The sequence below is a fragment of the Monodon monoceros genome, unplaced genomic scaffold (genome assembly GCF_005190385.1).
Source record: "Monodon monoceros isolate NGI ecotype Baffin Bay Population unplaced genomic scaffold, NGI_Narwhal_1 Super_Scaffold_20, whole genome shotgun sequence".
NCBI classification, from domain to species: Eukaryota; Metazoa; Chordata; class Mammalia; order Artiodactyla; family Monodontidae; genus Monodon; species Monodon monoceros.
Genome location: NW_021703777.1, coordinates 89,845,640 through 89,862,871, shown reverse-complemented (window position 1 = coordinate 89,862,871; position 17,232 = coordinate 89,845,640). Strand labels below are relative to the sequence as shown.

The 17,232-nt window shown below is 39.0% G+C and overlaps 1 protein-coding gene across 6 annotated transcripts in view; it reads right to left on the bottom strand.

Annotated features, from left to right (window-relative positions):
- KCNIP4 (potassium voltage-gated channel interacting protein 4) overlaps positions 1-17,232 on the bottom strand; it is a 1,181,969-nt gene that overhangs the window by 25,692 nt on the left and 1,139,045 nt on the right. For all 6 annotated transcript variants that reach the window (XM_029234907.1, XM_029234911.1, XM_029234910.1 and 3 more), the window contains one exon: positions 2,633-2,702. In XM_029234907.1, the coding sequence (XP_029090740.1) occupies positions 2,633-2,702 (70 nt within the window). The remainder of the gene's footprint in view (positions 1-2,632; positions 2,703-17,232) is intronic.

The following is a 17,232-nucleotide window of genomic DNA, read 5'->3' as shown; positions in this document are numbered from 1 at the left end:
CGCAGGCTCAGTATTTGTGGTGCACGGGCTTAGCTGCTCTGCGGCATGTGGGATCTTCCCGGACCAGGGCTTGAACCCGTGTCCCCTGCATTGGCAGGCGGATTCTTAACCACTGCACCCTCCATTTGTGCTAAGTGCTTTGATATTAATTGCCTATCAATATATTGTCAGACACTTAGTTTATAGTAAACATCATTCTTTTAAAAAATTCCATGGTTTTTAATAATTTAGAAATATGTGTTAAACAAATGATATTCTAAATTCCTTATCAATTCAGACAAAGGATCCATTACAATCCTGGCATCAGACCCTATGACCAATACCTGTCTGTGGGCTGTTATTAATGAGATGGGGTTGGGGAAGTTGTCACCTATGATATATCCAAACTCATGTAATAGTGGGTCACCCTGTGTTTTCTCTGAATTCTAATTTAATTCTTTGAAAAGTCCATCTTAAGTGAAACTTTCTAATTTGATAATCCATGCCCAAAATTGAAATTTTCAATTTCAATTTCAAACTCAACCTATTAAATATCTAAAGCCAAAAGTGAATCTAATTTTTGTATGAAATAATTAATATTTAAGTGTTGTATACATTCAAAGTGCCTTTTACAGATATTATCCCATGGTGAGGTGGATGTCATTCGTTCATCCATGCATTCACCCTGTTTTGCAGTGAGTATCTAGAGCAACTACTTGTCACTCACTGTTCCACGACCTGTGGATACAGCAGTGAGCAAAGCAGACAAAAACTTCCGTTCCCTTGGAGATGACATTCTAGTGGGAAAAGAGACAGTAAGCAACAACACAAACAAATGAAATATATATTATTAGATGCTCTTGAGAGCTAAAGAGAAACATAAAGAAAAGGCCTGGGGGATATGTAGGGGTTGTCATTTAAGCCAGGGTGGCCAGAGGAAGCCTCACTGAGAAGGTGGCATTTGAATAAAAGCAGAGGTGGTGAGATATTGAGATGGATATTCGGGAGAAAAGAATTCCGGGCAGAGAGAATAACGAGTGAATTCAAAGGCCCAGAGATAGGACTTCCCTGGTGGTCCAGTGGTAAGACTCCAAGCTTCCACTGCAGGGTGTGTGGGTTCAATCCCTGGGTGGGGAACTAAGATCCCACATGCTGCACGGCCAAAAATAAAAAATAAAAAAATAAAATAAAAAAACAAAGGCCCAGAGGCAGCAGCAGGACTGCTGTGCTGGAGGAAGGGCAAGAGGCCAGGACCTCTGGAATGAGGTGAGTGAAGGGGAGGGTCAGTGAAGGACGAGGCAGAGATAGAACAGGAGACGGTGACCTTGGCTTATGCTCTGAGGGGATGGAAGATTCTGTGCAGAGCAGTGAGACGACCTGGCTTACATTTTACCAGGATTACTCTGGCTCATGTTGAAAATACAGCATGGCTGGGGAGTGGAGAAGAGGGGTGGAATCAGGGAGACTTAGTTCAGAGACCACAGCAGTTATTTTGGCACCAGATGATGGTGGATCTTTTAAGTGGAATTGAAGTGAAAAGATGATGGCAAGGAAAGGGATGAATTTCTCTGCACCTTAGTTTCCACATTCATTAGAAAGGGAGAACCATAACTCGGGTTGTTGGGAGGTGACGGGTAACACATGCCAAGGCCAGACACGTATTAGATACGTGATGAAAGGTGGCTACTTCAGCTCAGGCTCAATTTATCTGGATAGACTTTTTTTATTTCCTCCCTGTTGTTCAGCTTGTCTAATTGTGCCTACGTTGTGCTTTTATAATACTGTATTTTTAACCCGTATCCTCACATTTTTTTTTATGTTGACATTGTTCACCTGCTCCTCTAGACTCTAACAGTCTGTGGGGCAGGTACCACATCTCACCCCTCTTACATCATCAGCACCTAATACACAGCTGGACACAGAGCAGGATGCAGGACAAGTTTGAGCTGGGCATCCTGCTGAGCGATTGAAGGAGAGACTATAAGGTCCAGTGGCAAATATATCTCTCACTCATCTCTAACAGGTATGTATTATCATTTTGAGTTCCTTGTTTTCTTTCCAATTAAAATAATGTCTAGGGTGGTATTAATTTTCTTAGATGCAGGGGTAGGGGTGATAGTGGAGAGTTCCTGAAAGAGAGAGGAAGAGCAGAAAGAATATTAGATGAGGTTACAGAAAAATCTGGGTTCTAACCTAGATCTGGGTTCTAACCACTTAGTGGATGTGTGACTCTGAGCAAAACATTTAGCTTCTCTAAGCCCTGGATTTCAGATCTGAAAATTGAGGATAATTCCATTTGTCCTAATTTTGAGAGTTGGGAGAATGAGACGTATAATGCATGTGAAAGCTTTGTGGCATATCCAGGACTCACCCATCATAGTTAGAAAGCACTGCGCCTTTGAGAGATGTGGTATCAAGCACACAGTAATACTGCTTGCATTAAGGTAAAGAGTGAACTCTAGGGTATTTGATAATTTGTAAGTAGCTCACTTTTATGATGTATTGAGAATCGTATGCACTGCATACTGTGTATTAATTCTCTGACATAAAGATGAAAAATGTAGAGTCATGCCATGAAAGATTAAACCAAACTCAAGATTGCAAGCATAATTCTAACTGAGAGTAGAATTCACTGGTCCACATTTGTACTTACCTCCCTGTGGAAAGAACTGCGAGTAAATCTCTTTGAAGGTGTCTTCATTAACAACCCCGCTGGGGCATTCCTAGAGAAAGTGGTAGAGAGGCAATATGAGCAAAGTGTTCATAAAACTGATTTTTTGCCCATTTGAAATAGAACTGCCTACCGTGCAATGCTGCACCAAGAAAGTTCTCCATCCACCCATTATCACAAAAAGAAAAAAAGCACACTATAAACTTCTCTTTGTTCCAGTTCTCACAGACTGAAAAAAAAAGTTGCTGTTGTAAAAATTTTTGCATAGTATCAGCATCAAAGCTGGTCTGACATGTTAGAAAAAGCACACTGCTGTTTTTAAGAACATGTATGTATATTATCAACGAGGTAGGAAAAAATTACTTTGTTTTTCATATATCAAGGACATTGCAAGATGTTTCTGATGTGGTCTTTGCTGGATCTTGGTGCTGTATCCTCTGGAGATGTACTGGACCCCCATAATCTTTAGTTCAATGAGAAAATGATGTGCTCCCTTTGGGTATAAGGTAGCCCAATAAGTCTCAAACAGAAATAGTTACTAATTTCTGTTAACAGATTGTAGGATTGAACGACAACATTGTTAGTAATAAGTAACTCTGAGTAAGGCAGGACCTGAAGATCTGTTGAATTTCTGGAGAGGAAGGTTTGAAAAGAAACAGGTCTGAACATAATGAATTCCCACCTTTGTCTGGTTGGAGTTATTTAAGACCAAAAGATATTGACCTTGGGAACTCCACTAATGTTGGACTACTGACTTGGTGGGACCAGAGGGTAAAGGTACCCCTCTGAGATTGGGCATTTTCTGTAAAAGGAGCTGCAATCTAAAATGTTAGAAAAGATCTGCCTTGATGCCGAAATCAGGACTAAGTAAGTGGACCTGAGACTGAGGTAAGCGCAAAAACGCTTTCACTCTTTGGAGTTGCAAGAACAGTCTGGTCAGGATTCTGAACTGGAGACACTCCTTGAGCAGTGGAGACTGACAATCACAAAATAATCCAACATCAAACCACGTGTGGGACGTTAATCGTACACTGAAAGTAGGGAAGTGATAAGTTCTGTCCATTTCTTTTGAGTAGCTTCTTGTGAACAGGTGCATCTTACCTGAGCTCCCTTGCTTCAGTTCTCACAGGACCCCCATTTCCCTGCCTTTAGACATGAATATTCTGTATACTTTAAATCTGACACTGTTACTGGGATCTTCAAAAATCATTTGTGGTCTTTAAAGCTTTTCTTAACTCTTAAAATCATTGTCCCTTCATGAATAAACTTGATGTATTAATTTGATCTTTCTTTATTCTAATGAGCCAGTTATTCACAACTATAATGTGCTTCACATGAGGAATTTTCTGTTTATTCCTTCGTTGGTTTGAAAGGTAGTACCTTTGATATATAAACACAGTTTCGAACAGTAGTTTCAACGTGAACTTGTGTTTACAGAGCTCGTCAATGTGGATTTTCCCCATTTGATCATTATAATAAACCTATGGCTTAAGAATCTCTATTCACCGAGGAAGAACTAGGCTATGCGGTAAAGTGCCTTGTTACTCAGCTAGCCAGTGGGAGAGCTGGAATGTGAGCTTGGAACTTTCCAGATCATCACAAGGTTTTGAATGAAATAAGCCCTGTGGAAATAATGACCCCAAGGACCTAAGAGGATTGGAGCAAAAAAAAGACAGGCAACAACAAATTAGGAAAAAAGCAAGCAAGCAAATTGTGATGGTTAATTTTACATGTCAACTTGTCTGGGCCATATGCCCAATTATTTGGTCAAACATTATTCTGGATCTTTCTATAGGGTGTTTTTGAATGAGGTTTACATTTAAGTTGGTGGATTTTGAGTAAAAGAGATTACCCTCCATAATATGGGTGGGCCTCACCCAATCAGTTGAAGACCTAAATAGAACAAAACGCTAATCTCTCCAGAGCAAAAGGGAATTCTCCAGCACATTGCCTTGGGAGCTAATATGCAACATTGGTTCTTCTTGGTTCTATAGCAGACTGCCTTTGGACTTGAACTGCAATTCCTTCCTGAGTTCCTGAGTCTCCAGTCTGTCTCTCTCCTCCATCAGATTTTAAGTCTTCACAATCACGTGAGCCAATTGCTTAAAATAAATTACTTTCTGTATATATACACATCTATTGGTTTTTGTTTCTCTGGCGAATCCTAACTAATACATAAGCAAATGAACAATCAACAGCTACAACTCCGAAAGGAAAGAAGATGGCATGTAGATAGCTCATCACTCAAAAGTTTTGACTAAATGACTCTGTCTAGTTGGCAGCAACAGAACCAATTTTAAAAGCAAATAAGCACTTTGTAGTTGGACCCTCTCATGCATGGAAATTGTGATTTATTGGCTATTTATCTCTGAGCCATCTGCTGGGGATAGTAAGGCGAGAACAAATAGATGGCTGTCTGCCATCAGGTGGTGAATTTGTGCAAGGTCAAAGCTGGAAATTTGCCTTGGAGTTCAAATGATTCTAGCCAGAGACAAAGAGGGGAAATGAACGGACACCTGCAGCCAGCAAACTTGTCAGCTGTCTCTAATCTCTAGATGTATTTGATAGATATATCTTATAATGTGAAATGAAATTCAGAAATTGATGGTCTCATATGTTTGTTTTATGTTTAATCACATGTCTGTATCAAACGAAATCCATCCTCTGCCAACTAAAAACTCCTGGTCAGGGACTTCCCTGGTGGTCCAGTGGTAAAGAATCTGCCTTCCAATACAGGGGACGTGGGTTTGATCCCTGGTTGGAGAACTAAGATCCCACATGCTGTGGAGCAACTAAGCCCACGCGCCACAACTACTGAGCTCTCGCACCTCAGCTAAAGAGCCTGCATGCTACAACTACAGAGTCCATGTGCTCTGGAACCTGTGCACCACAACAAAGAGCCTGCGTACTCAATGAAAGATCCTGGATGCCACAACTAAGGCCCAACGCAGCCCTAAAAATAAATAAATAATAAATAAATAAATAAATAAATAATTTTTTTTTAAATTAAAAAGACAAAAACTTCTGGTCAAGTTTTAGGGTGGTAAGTCTCATCAAGTGAATTTGTCTTTATCCATCTTATATTTATTACATTAACTTACATCTTTAACCCATGCATACTGTATGTTTATTATTCTAAGAACTTTTCTGGGAAACAAGGCAGCAGCAATAAACAAGTTAAATGTTGTGCCGTCATGGACCTACATCCAAATAGAACAAGAAAGGTCAGAAGCAACATAAAAGAACACACAAAAATAACAATCCATAGAATGGTGATCTTTTATTTATTCTAAAGAGTTCTTATGGGAAAGCAATTCATTTTACTACCTTCAGGTAAAAAAAAATTAATCAGATTTTTTAAGACTCTAGTGATTTACAAAATGGTATGAATGATCTATTCTCTAACTCTTCCCTCACCAGTTTTGTGAAGTCATTTCTGCACAAAAGAGGTATCTCCACCTCTCCATTAAGAATGAATTTGACGAGGTCCTGTGTACAGCTAAGTGTATACCATAAAAGATGTGGCTGTGTTAGGTTAACTCTTGCTGCTATAACAAACATGCTCCCAAATATAACTTAAATATATATAAATTTAAAAGCATTCAGTATATTTCTTGCTTATCCAACAGTCTTGGAGGGTGGGGAACAGATCAGAGTGCTTAAGGGACAGAGGCTAATGAAAGCTTGGCCATCGTCATGTGGCGTCTATGTGATCATTTAATCTGAAGGAGAAAAAGACATTGAAGAGTGAGCATTAAAGGTGTTTATGGACCAGGTCTTAAGGTGGTACATATCCTTTCCACTCTTATATTTTTGGTGAGAAATCACTTAATATGTCCACCCCAAACCACAAGAGAAGGCTCATGCGCCCAGGAAGAAGAGGAGAACACAAACTTGGTGAACTGTTAGCAGTGTCTGTCTCGGAGCCTTATTTGAAAATGCTCCAAATGTCTGTGCTCTGAAATAGTTCTCCCACTGATGCTTTAATAGAACCGTCATCACATCACTTAGCCATATAAATTCTTTTCATTTCCCCTGGAGTCATTTTTAAAGGATGACATTTTCAAATAAACAAGTTCAGTAAGGCCAAGATATCTAAGTATGAATTTGTTAATTAGGATTTCTTCACTCTAAGAGGAAGAACCCAAGAAGCAGTAGGATTCCCAGCTTTAGAGAGAGTGAGGAAAGCTTCACTCGTATATACTTTGAGAAGTTACTATAACCTTCTATAAGCTTTATGGCTTCTATATAATATTTTCTAATGACATTTCATCTGATTATTAGCAAGTGATCATTTCATGAATATATGTTGTCTATAGAAAAAAATAAAGATTACCCTTAATTATGCTACTGTAAAACTATTTTAGTCTTCTATCTAAGCATGTATTAATATGCTGTACAAATAAAATTAGAATAATGTAAGAATATAGTATTGCACCTTCTTTTTTCTTACTGTAACAAAATATCCTGAGCATTTTCCATGTCATCATTATTAATGGCTGCATAATAATGTGTCCATTGCACTTATCATATTGTTGGATATTTAGGGGATTTCAGCATATTTTTGAACTACATAGGAATAACAATGTAATTAACATTCTAGTGCATATATCTGTGATTGCACCTGTGGTTCTTTCTTTACGACTAATCCCAGAAGGAGACTCACAAGACCAAAGGGCTTAAACTATGTTAGGCTCTTCATAATGCACAGTCACATTGATTTCCAGAAAGGCTGTACCCATATGTGATACCACCACTTGTTTATGAGAAAGTTTCACATTGAGAGGGGCTGCTGACCAGAGTCACGTGGTAATTTGACACTCACCAAATCCCATGAACAAGCAACAGTAATTTGCTTTCCTCATGAATCTAATCATCATTCTGAAAATTATCAGAGGACATCAAGGCATTTGTCCAGATCCCTCCAAGAGATAAAGTGATGTGCAAGTTTTTCATGCAGACAAGGATGCTTTGATGGCAGGCTGCTGGACCACATCACCATAGCTGTTTAATGAGTGTACATTCAATGCCTTCTTACATACATCATCTCTTCTAACATTTTCACTAACCCTGAGGTGAGGAAAATGAAGCTTGCAGAGATTAAAATGAAGAAACCTGTTGGCATCACAATTGTTTTCAGAGGCATACATGTGTTTATTCTTTGAACAAATAGTTATATAGTACCTTCTGTGCATCGAGCACTGTTCTGGGCAACAAAGATACAGAAGTGAATTTTTTTTTTTAATTTTATTTTTGCTTTTATGGAATTTAAAGATTAGTGGAATCAATCTCCCTGACTCCATTCATTGCAATGTTAGCCTTCTGGATTATCATCTTTTTCTCCATCAGGACTGAGAAAGTGGCCTTCTGGTGCACAACATTGTTTGCCTCCAAAGCCACCCATCATGGCTGTGTTGGAGAGAGCCATGTGCAAAAGGCAGACTTTTCAACCCAAACTGGGGATATTGATTAAGAAAAAAATTTTTTTAATTAAAAAAAAATGTATCTGTTATGACCAGCGAGTTTCCTTTAGTGCTTCTTAAACCCTTTGCAATGATATGATCAGGATGCAATGAATGTGGAATGAGATTTTCTCAGCACGTAACTGCCATACTTTTGTCAAGTGGTGAAGAGACGCTTGCCTTTTGGGGCCTTGTAGATGTGTTCGTCTCAGCTCCCTTAGGTAGGGTTATGAGAATGTGTCAAGATCAGTTGTAAATGTTCTATGATTACTTTGCTGCTACTAATATCAGCATTAATAAAAGAGATTTTTATAATAATAATTAGCATCATGATGATGATAAGTTAATACATTGTGTTAAATGCTTTACATGGATTTTCTCATGTGAATGGATAGATGCTAGCATTACCTCCATTTTACATGAGCAAACTGTTAGAGAGATACTACCCATGTTCTCATAATTAGAAAATGGCAGAGCCTGGTCTATTGATCACAGAGTCAGGAAACTTGAGTGTTTAAGCAACTTTAGAGATACAGGTTTCCCCTGCTCTCCAAAAGTAGAGTGCTCCTATGAAACCTTCTGTAAGTTGAAATGGCAGAAAACACAGAAGCAATTACCTAGGACACACCTTGCTAATGTGTGCAGAAAATAAGTTGAGATAAAGCAGAGATGCTCACAGACAGACAGTGGGATATTACTCAGTCATAAAAAGAAATGAAATTAAGTTATTTGTAGTGAGGTAAATGGACCTAGAGTCTGTCATACAGAGTCAAGTAAGTCAGAAAGAGAAAAACAAATACTGTATGCTAACACATATATATGGAATCAAAAAAAAAAAAAAAGATACTGATGAACCTAGTTGCAGGGCAGGAATAAAGAGGTAGACATAGAGAATGGACTTGAGGACATGGGGTGGGAGGGGGAAGCTGGGGCGAAGTGAGGGGAGCATTGACATATATACACTACTGAATGTAAAATAGTTGGCTGGTGGGAAGCAGCCGCATAGCACAAGGAGATCTGCTCCGTGGTTTGCAACGACCTAGAGGGGTGAGATAAGGAGTGAGAGGGAGACTCAAGAGGGAGGGGATATGGGGATATATGTATGCGTATGGCTGATTTGCTTTGCTGTGCAACAGAAAATGACACAGTATTGTGAAGCAATTATATTCCAATAAAGATCTATTTTAAAAAAAACAACTATGGAGGCTTGATGCTGAGATGCAAAGTGTAGTTCTTCTTGGGGAAGGAGATTGGTGGTGTTCCTTTATGCTTGAGGTGTGCAGCCTCTATATCAGCTAGCTGCAAAATGAACGCTGAATACTATTTTCACTTTTCGCCTTTTTATATAAAAGTGAAAAATCCTCTTCAGACTTCTTTTGATTAGGGAAAACAGGTACTAATACAGGTCTTTCGTACAGAGAACTTTTGAAAAGCGGGGAATACCTGTAATCCAGTCCAATGGCTTCATTTTAAAAACAAGGAGACTGAGGTTGAGGTTACAGGAACTGTCATAAACCACACGGTGGGCTGCTGAGCCTTACCTTGTGTCTGTGTTTCCTGATGTCTAGGCTCATGTGTGGACATTGCAAACACCCTCATGTCCATACAATAGCGGGTATCATTCTGCCAGGAAGCATTTAGAATAATTTAGTGAAATGTTTATGCTCCTGGGCTCTGGAGTGAAGTAGAAGGACTGCACTGAACCTCTGCTTAAAAGCTGCATGGCTTCAAATTGTTTCATCTAAGTCCTATTGTTCTCCTCTGTAACGTGGGGATAACTATTGACACCAGAGGTGTGTTATGAGAATTAGTAAGGTAACGCACGTTATGTTATTATCTTAGTCCTCTTCTTTGTGCACCGTATTTGCTCATTAAATTTGAGCTGTTAGTATAACGTTAATAATCTAGAATTTGGTAAGCAGAACTCCATGATACAGAGAGTCGCTGTAACCTCAACATGGCTATACCAAGGTTAAATGGTATTCATCAAAGCAGTTGAACCCAGTAGAGTACCGGTCTGATATAATGCAATGAGCCTATAAAACAGATATGAGTTATGCCTCCTCCTCTAGTTTTATAAATTGAATCTGCTCTCTCTAATATCATCAGAGTTTACCCTCAAAGGCAGGGGAATACTGCAGTTGTAAATGACAGCTGAGAAGAATAAAGGCTACCATACTGGAAATAAATGTCAGTAGAAACCCAGGAGACTTTTTATTCATTAATTTAAGGAAAAGTTATCCCTACTAATGCTTAGATGAGTACATTAGAAATAAAGTAGTCCATGAAAAGTGTTGGGAATGGTGCTTTGAAGGGAGATCCACGTATGCATAGGAAATTGCTAAAGAAATTATTTTCTGAGGTGCATTGTGAGTTCCTATATTTTTACCTCTTAAGAAAGCCTTTCAGCATTTCCTTGAAAGTTGTCAGAACTCTGGTGGAATGCTCTAGAAATGGTTACAGTGATATGCTCTAGAAATGGTTACAGATGTATTTTCATGCTAATATTTGTCCACTACTCCACTGGCTAAAATCTCCTCTTCCCATAAATGATTCTGTTCTGGTGTATACCATCTCCTCAGGTTCAGAACAATTATTAAACATTTAGAGATACCTCTTCAGGAATCAAAAAAAAAAAAAGGAATTATGGTACAAAAATATCATGGGGAAAAAGTAAAAGTCCTTGTGAAATAAATAACTCCTTGGGAACCCTTTTATGATATCTAAATGTCAGATCTTTTAAGCATCTATGTTTTTCATCAACTCTCACACCTACTCCTCTTGCCAAGGCAGGCATACATGACAATGGTTGTGAGGTGCTTAAGTTGAAAACCTAAGATTTCTACCCACAGAAATGTAATGACATCCATGTTTCATCCAGAGACTGTTTTTTCAGTTATTCTTTCTGACAAAGGAAGTAGACTGACATCTTTGATAAGTAGCACAGCAGAATGTGGGCGGAACAAAAAGGGAACACAAAGACTGGACACTGGGCACTCAGACCAGAGAAGAAAACGAGGGAGACTCACATCACTCCCCAAATAAGAAAAGCATCCATTCTTCTGGCAAAAATAGATGGCAGGTAAGTTGGCCATCTTAGAGTAAGTTACCTTCTTAAGCAGTACAATTGTTACAGACCACACTTAAAGCGAGCTGGGTACGAGTTCATAAGCAGAGACCAGAAAGCATCTTGGACACTTAGAAGAACATGCAGCAATAACCCATGAGATACACCAAAAGGGAACCTGATGAATTGGACAAGACAAGAAGAGGATTTCAGGTGTGTGTCTTTAGGGTTTTTTATCAACAAATTCTTCCTGCTTCCAAACCCATGGGAAGATTGTGTTTCATGAGTCCTTAATGGTCTGCTGGAACCATGTGTCAAACTGCCCAATGAATGGGAAGTAGAAGTGACACTGTAATATTGTGATTTATAATAAGAAACATATGTTTGGTCTGAGTCCCCATTTCTAGCACAGAGCTCCTAAAACCATGAGAGAGATAAAGTTATCTCTTGTTATGTTGATGAGGTGACTTTTGGACCCCACCCAAGGATGGGGGCTGGTTGCCAGAGGAGCCAACCAGGTGATTAGAGCTTGGAACTTTCAGTCCCACCCCCTGACCTCCAGGAAGGGGAAAGGGTCTGGAGATTGAATTCAATCACCAATGGCTAATGATTTAATCAACCACGTTTATGCCATGAAACCTCCCAAACCCCCAAAGGACAAGTTCAGAGAGTTTTGGGGTTTGTGAACACATTGAGAGTTGGGGAGAGTGGCATGCTCGAAGACATATTTGAAATTCATCTGAGAACTCAACTGTTTATGTAATATATGTATATATTTGTTTATACTTAAGTGAATATAATCATGAGCTATTAAGTTCTTATTTTGAGTATGAATCCAACTGTTTATTAATTACTTACTACTTTACAAAGTCATAACTTAAAACTACTTTCAAATTACCACATGGACTCCATCTAATTATTATAGTTAAGATTCTGGTGTCTGGAGTGCCCCCAGATCAGATAAAAAGTCTCTTTATGGGAGGATGCTTAAACGAGTGGTATTTTTGTCTGACTGTGTTTTATGCTACAGATGTATCATAATTGTTTGTATATATTTAACATTTGAGAAAGTGGCTTTTATTTTCTTAGTTTTCAAGATGTGAACATATCAAGCTGAGTTATAGTATAATTATTTCATAGGCAAGACAACTTTTTATCCTTTGAGATTTTAAAAAATATCTCCCATTACTTAGTTGATTAAATTGTGAAAACAAAACACCCCACCACCTCCAGCAAGGATGACTTTCGAAAGGTAGATGAAGTGAATTCACTGATACAATAAAGATGATGGATGGAGACTTTCATTCTCAGAGACGTATCATTGGGAAGCATGACTGTCTTCACATATTATTCCACCCTGATTAATATGTAATCCAATTGGAAAAGCATAGGTTCTTTTAAATTAAATTTCCATTCTCCACTTCCCTCGTTTGAAACTGGGGCTGCTCTGGAAAGTCACTCTCCTAGTAGCATGACAATTTAAAGATGACTTGGTATTGTACAGTTGGAGGAGAATTTTCAAAATTTACATGGTGCAATGCCATGAACTGTACTGCTCTTATCACTAGATTCTGTTTGTGGACTCCTCTTCTCCCTTTAGACTTGGTAAATACCTTGAAGGCAGGGACTGATTTTTATAGAGCCCAGCAGTGTTCACAACAGAGTATTAAAAATGTTTATCTTGAATGGATAAATACAGAAACAATTCTTAGCTTTTAAGAAACTAGAAAATAAACTTGATCTGGCAGTTTCCTTTAAAACTTGTGTGCAAGTTTTTAGAACTCCTTGCACTCCAAAACAATTTTTTTTCTCTGTAATTCTTCCGTTCTCTTCTATCCAGTTGTGCTGAGGGGTAATTTTTGATGCCTTGTGCTGTATTATTCAAGGTCACCACTTTGTCTTAAATACATCTCTCTGTCCCTGGACTTTTGAGGTCAAAATCTTGGTTCCACTTCCCAATCCTCGTGACTGCTTATCATAAATATAATCACAGAAATTAAGGGGAGACCACCAGGGTCAAGAGAAAACACTTCTGGGCTTCCCTGGTGGCGCAGTGGTTGAGAGTCTGCCTGCCAATGCAGGGGACACAGGTTCGAGCCCTGGTCTGGGAAGATCCCACATGCCGCAGAGCAACTAGGCCTGTGAGCCACAACTACTGAGCCTGCACGTCTGGAGCTTGTGCTCCACAACAGGAGAGGCTGCGACAGTGAGAGGCCTGCGCACCGCGATGAAGAGTGGCCCCCGCTCGCCACAACTAGAGAAAGCCCACGCACAGAAACGAAGACCCAACACAGCCAAAAATAAATAAATAAATAAAATTTAAAAAAAAAAAAAAAAAGAGAAAACACTTCTTAGTTCAACACAAATTTTAAAAACCTTACCGTATTCAACATTTAGGCTGTTAAAAACTCATTTCAGAATGATAAGATTAGCCCTTCAGTTTCCAGAGCATACAACTTGATCACTAAGAACTAAAACTAGCTTTAAATTTTTGTTCCAATATTCCCAGGTATTTGAACTCTTAGCAAGTCATTTATTCTCTCTTAGTCTGTTTCCTCATCTGTAAAATAACCTCTAAGAAATACTGACATCACGGGGAAATAAAACAAATGAAAATTAAAATAGATAATGAAAAAGGAAAAAAAAAAACTGGATACAACCAACACATTAGATATTTTGCTGCTTCCAAAATTTGCATTAAGAACCTTCTGTATTCCCTGAATATATTCCTTGGGGCCAAAATGAGGCCAAAGTGGTTAAATATGAATTTCAGATTGGAAAAAAAAAGGGGGAGAAAGACTTTCCTACTTAATATTGGAAAAGAGATGAGTGCTGGGTGATAATCAAGATTCGACTCAGCTGCTAAAGTGTGGAGATGTAGGCACATCCTCAGCCCCACGAGGCCCCACTGTCACCCAGGATGAAGGAGAAATATAAGGTACAAGGCACATTTTCTCCTCATCTCCAGCTCTATTCTCTAACTGTGTGGAAGAGGGAAATATTATGTGAGATTTACAGCCAAAACAAAAAACCCAAAACACCAAAAAACAGGCTCCGGTTTCAGCTGTACTAACAAAGAAGTCATTGAAATGTCCCAGGATCCTGAGTCTCAGTCTATAAAATGTGAAAAGTAACAGCATTCTATAGTGAAGAAATGGTAACTCATTGCCATCACGTATATAAAGATCCTAGTACTATTCTAAGAATTAGACAAATGTTGATTTCTTTTAACATTCTCTTTTCAAGTCACTTATGTTGATCCTGCAAAATGAAATTGCCCATATTTTGCAGGAAAAGGCTTCCCAGGATCTGGCCCGAGTCCTGAGCCTTTATTGGAACGCATGTAGAGTTATTTGATTCAAAGAGTATTCAAAAAACGATTTTCCCAACTTTATGCAAAAAGAGGGTTCAATTGGTCGACTCACTGTGTTGCTTACAACACGATTAAATTCTACAGGTGCTCAAAATCGTTTGAGGAAAAAAAAGACACAAGTGCCCAGAGAGCTGGTCTGTGTACAGTTTTCAATTGCTGTACAACAATACTACAAACTTGGTGACTTAAAACGACACAAGCTTATTACCTCACAGTTCTGTGGGGAAAGAGTCTGTCATGGCTTGGCTGTGTTCTCCACTCAGGGGCTCACACACAAAATGTTGGCTGACTCTGGTTCTCACCTGGACTTTGTAAACCTCTTCCAAGCTCATTCAGATCTTTGGCAGAATTCAGTTCCTTTTGGTTGTAGGACTGAGGTCCCTGTTACCTTGCAGGCTATTAGCCAGTGGCCTCTGTCAGCATTCTTTTCCCATAAGTTCCTCCATCTTCAAATCAGCAAAGGTGTATTGAGTCCCTCTTACCCACTGATTCTCTCTACTTCCCTTATCATTTAAAGGGCTCATGTGACTAGATCAGACTAATAAGGGTCTCTCCATTTTAAGTTCAACTGATTTGGGACTTCAATTACATCTGCAAAATTTCTCCACAGTAATACCTGGATTAATGTTTAGCTGAATAACCGGGAGACAGGAGTCTTGGGTGGGTCATCTTAGCTATCTGCCTACCACATCTGCTTTGTCTCAGTATGGGCTGACTTTGGTTTTCATAGCAGTTTCTGTCTAACAGTCTTTTCTATAGTTACATTTACAGTATATCAAACAACAGAAACTCTTCAGACTTGTACAAATACTGTACTATTTTCACCACAACTAGCAACTATACTACTTGCAGTCCTAATTTAACCAGATTTGGAAGGAATATATCCTGTCGAGGCTGTGCTCAGCCGCGTACAGGACCAGCTGAGACTGCAAAACTGAGTATTTTTTTAATGAATGCTATGAACAGTATTCCATATGCTGAGGTGTGCCCTGTCCTTATTTATTTCTGCTCTATATCACCAAGGTCATTATGCAGATTTTATGAACTGATTAGATCACTTTCAAATTGGCATGCCATCAGCCTAATGATATTGAAAAAAAAAAATCTACTTAAAAAATCATGGGCTTCCCTGGTGGCGCAGTGGTTGAGAGTCCGCCTGCCGATGCAGGGGACACGGGTTCGTGCCCCGGTCCGGGAAGATCCCACATGCCGCGGAGCGGCTGGGCCCGTGAGCCATGGCCGCTGAGCCTGCGCGTCCGGAGCCTGTGCTCCGCCACGGGAGAGGCCACAGCGGTGAGAGGCCCGTGTACCGCAAAAAAAAACAACAACACAAAATCATGTAATTTTTCAATCAGAAAGAATAAAACACTAAGATGATATTCATGTACCTGTACAGACATAAACACAATTGTAAGAGAATCTATTTTCTGAAGCTTTGCAATAACCATATACTCTTTCAGTCTAATTTTCCCCACCTACCAAATTGGCTGGATTCTGGCTCTTTGATGACTTCATTGTGTCTGTTGTCTCTTGACTTCTTATGTGAGAATATACATTTTCCTCATTCTGTAAGCTGTTTTTATTTATTGGTTTTCAGTTCTTTGCAGTCAAAGACACTTTAACATAAGCAATAACCTTTTGTCATTTTATTACATCTCTCTACAGAACGGGGAAATGAAAATGAGTTCTCTTTATTGGTTTCTGACAAATTTAGTGGAACTTCTACCGGACCCAGAAGAATAAGCTAGAGATTACAGTGATATGTGTGTGTATGGGGTTGATTTGATTGCCTAGGTCCAGATATTTGAAAAACCCATTCTAAGGTATATCCAAAGAAGCTGTGAAGGAGTGTAGAGGTTGGAGGATTAACAGAAGTGATGTTTAATGTTCACCTGTGGTCTGCTGGACACTGAGCCTGATGGTGTAGGAGATACATGTAATCATTAAACCCTCATAACAAGTAGAGGAGGTAGATATTTTCTCACATGGTATATAACAAATGAGCTCAGAGGAGTTTAAGAAACTTCCCCAAGATCAGACAGATATTAGGCAGTAGGAGAGATCTGAACCTGAGTTTGACTATAAAGCCTTTATACCTTACAAACCTGCCATCTCTGAAAAGCAAGTGTAACTACAGAAAAGAAAAATAAACGAATAGAGAACTAATTATCCCAATATTTTTCATCCCTATTAATTCACCGAAAAATCATTAATCAATGATTCAACAAATATTCCTAAACCACCAAGCACAGTCCCCATCCATTTGGAGTTTACAGTCCATCAGGGAGAAGGGTATTATTCAAATATTCACACAAATACATATCATATTAAAACCCATGGGGGCAAAGCAGCATGAAAAATCAAACTGCTTTTCATAAACGAATTCAAATGTCACAGGTGAGGAGATGTAGGGTAGCAAGCAGTTCAAGTCCTCTGGTCATTGGCTTTCGTGAGGGAGGGGGAAGACATGGTCAATCCAGCTCTAAACACATTTTATTACAGATTTATTTACCTCTACTTTCTTATTATCAGTTCTGAGAAAGGAATGCTCTGTCCCTTTCTCACATAGTTGCCTCTCATCAAGTTACAATTTCAGGAGCAGCCCTGAGTCTCTGAAGCTTAGCTGTAAGTCAAAGGAATGTTTATTCTCTTTAATTAACTTCCCTTTGTTGCAAATACT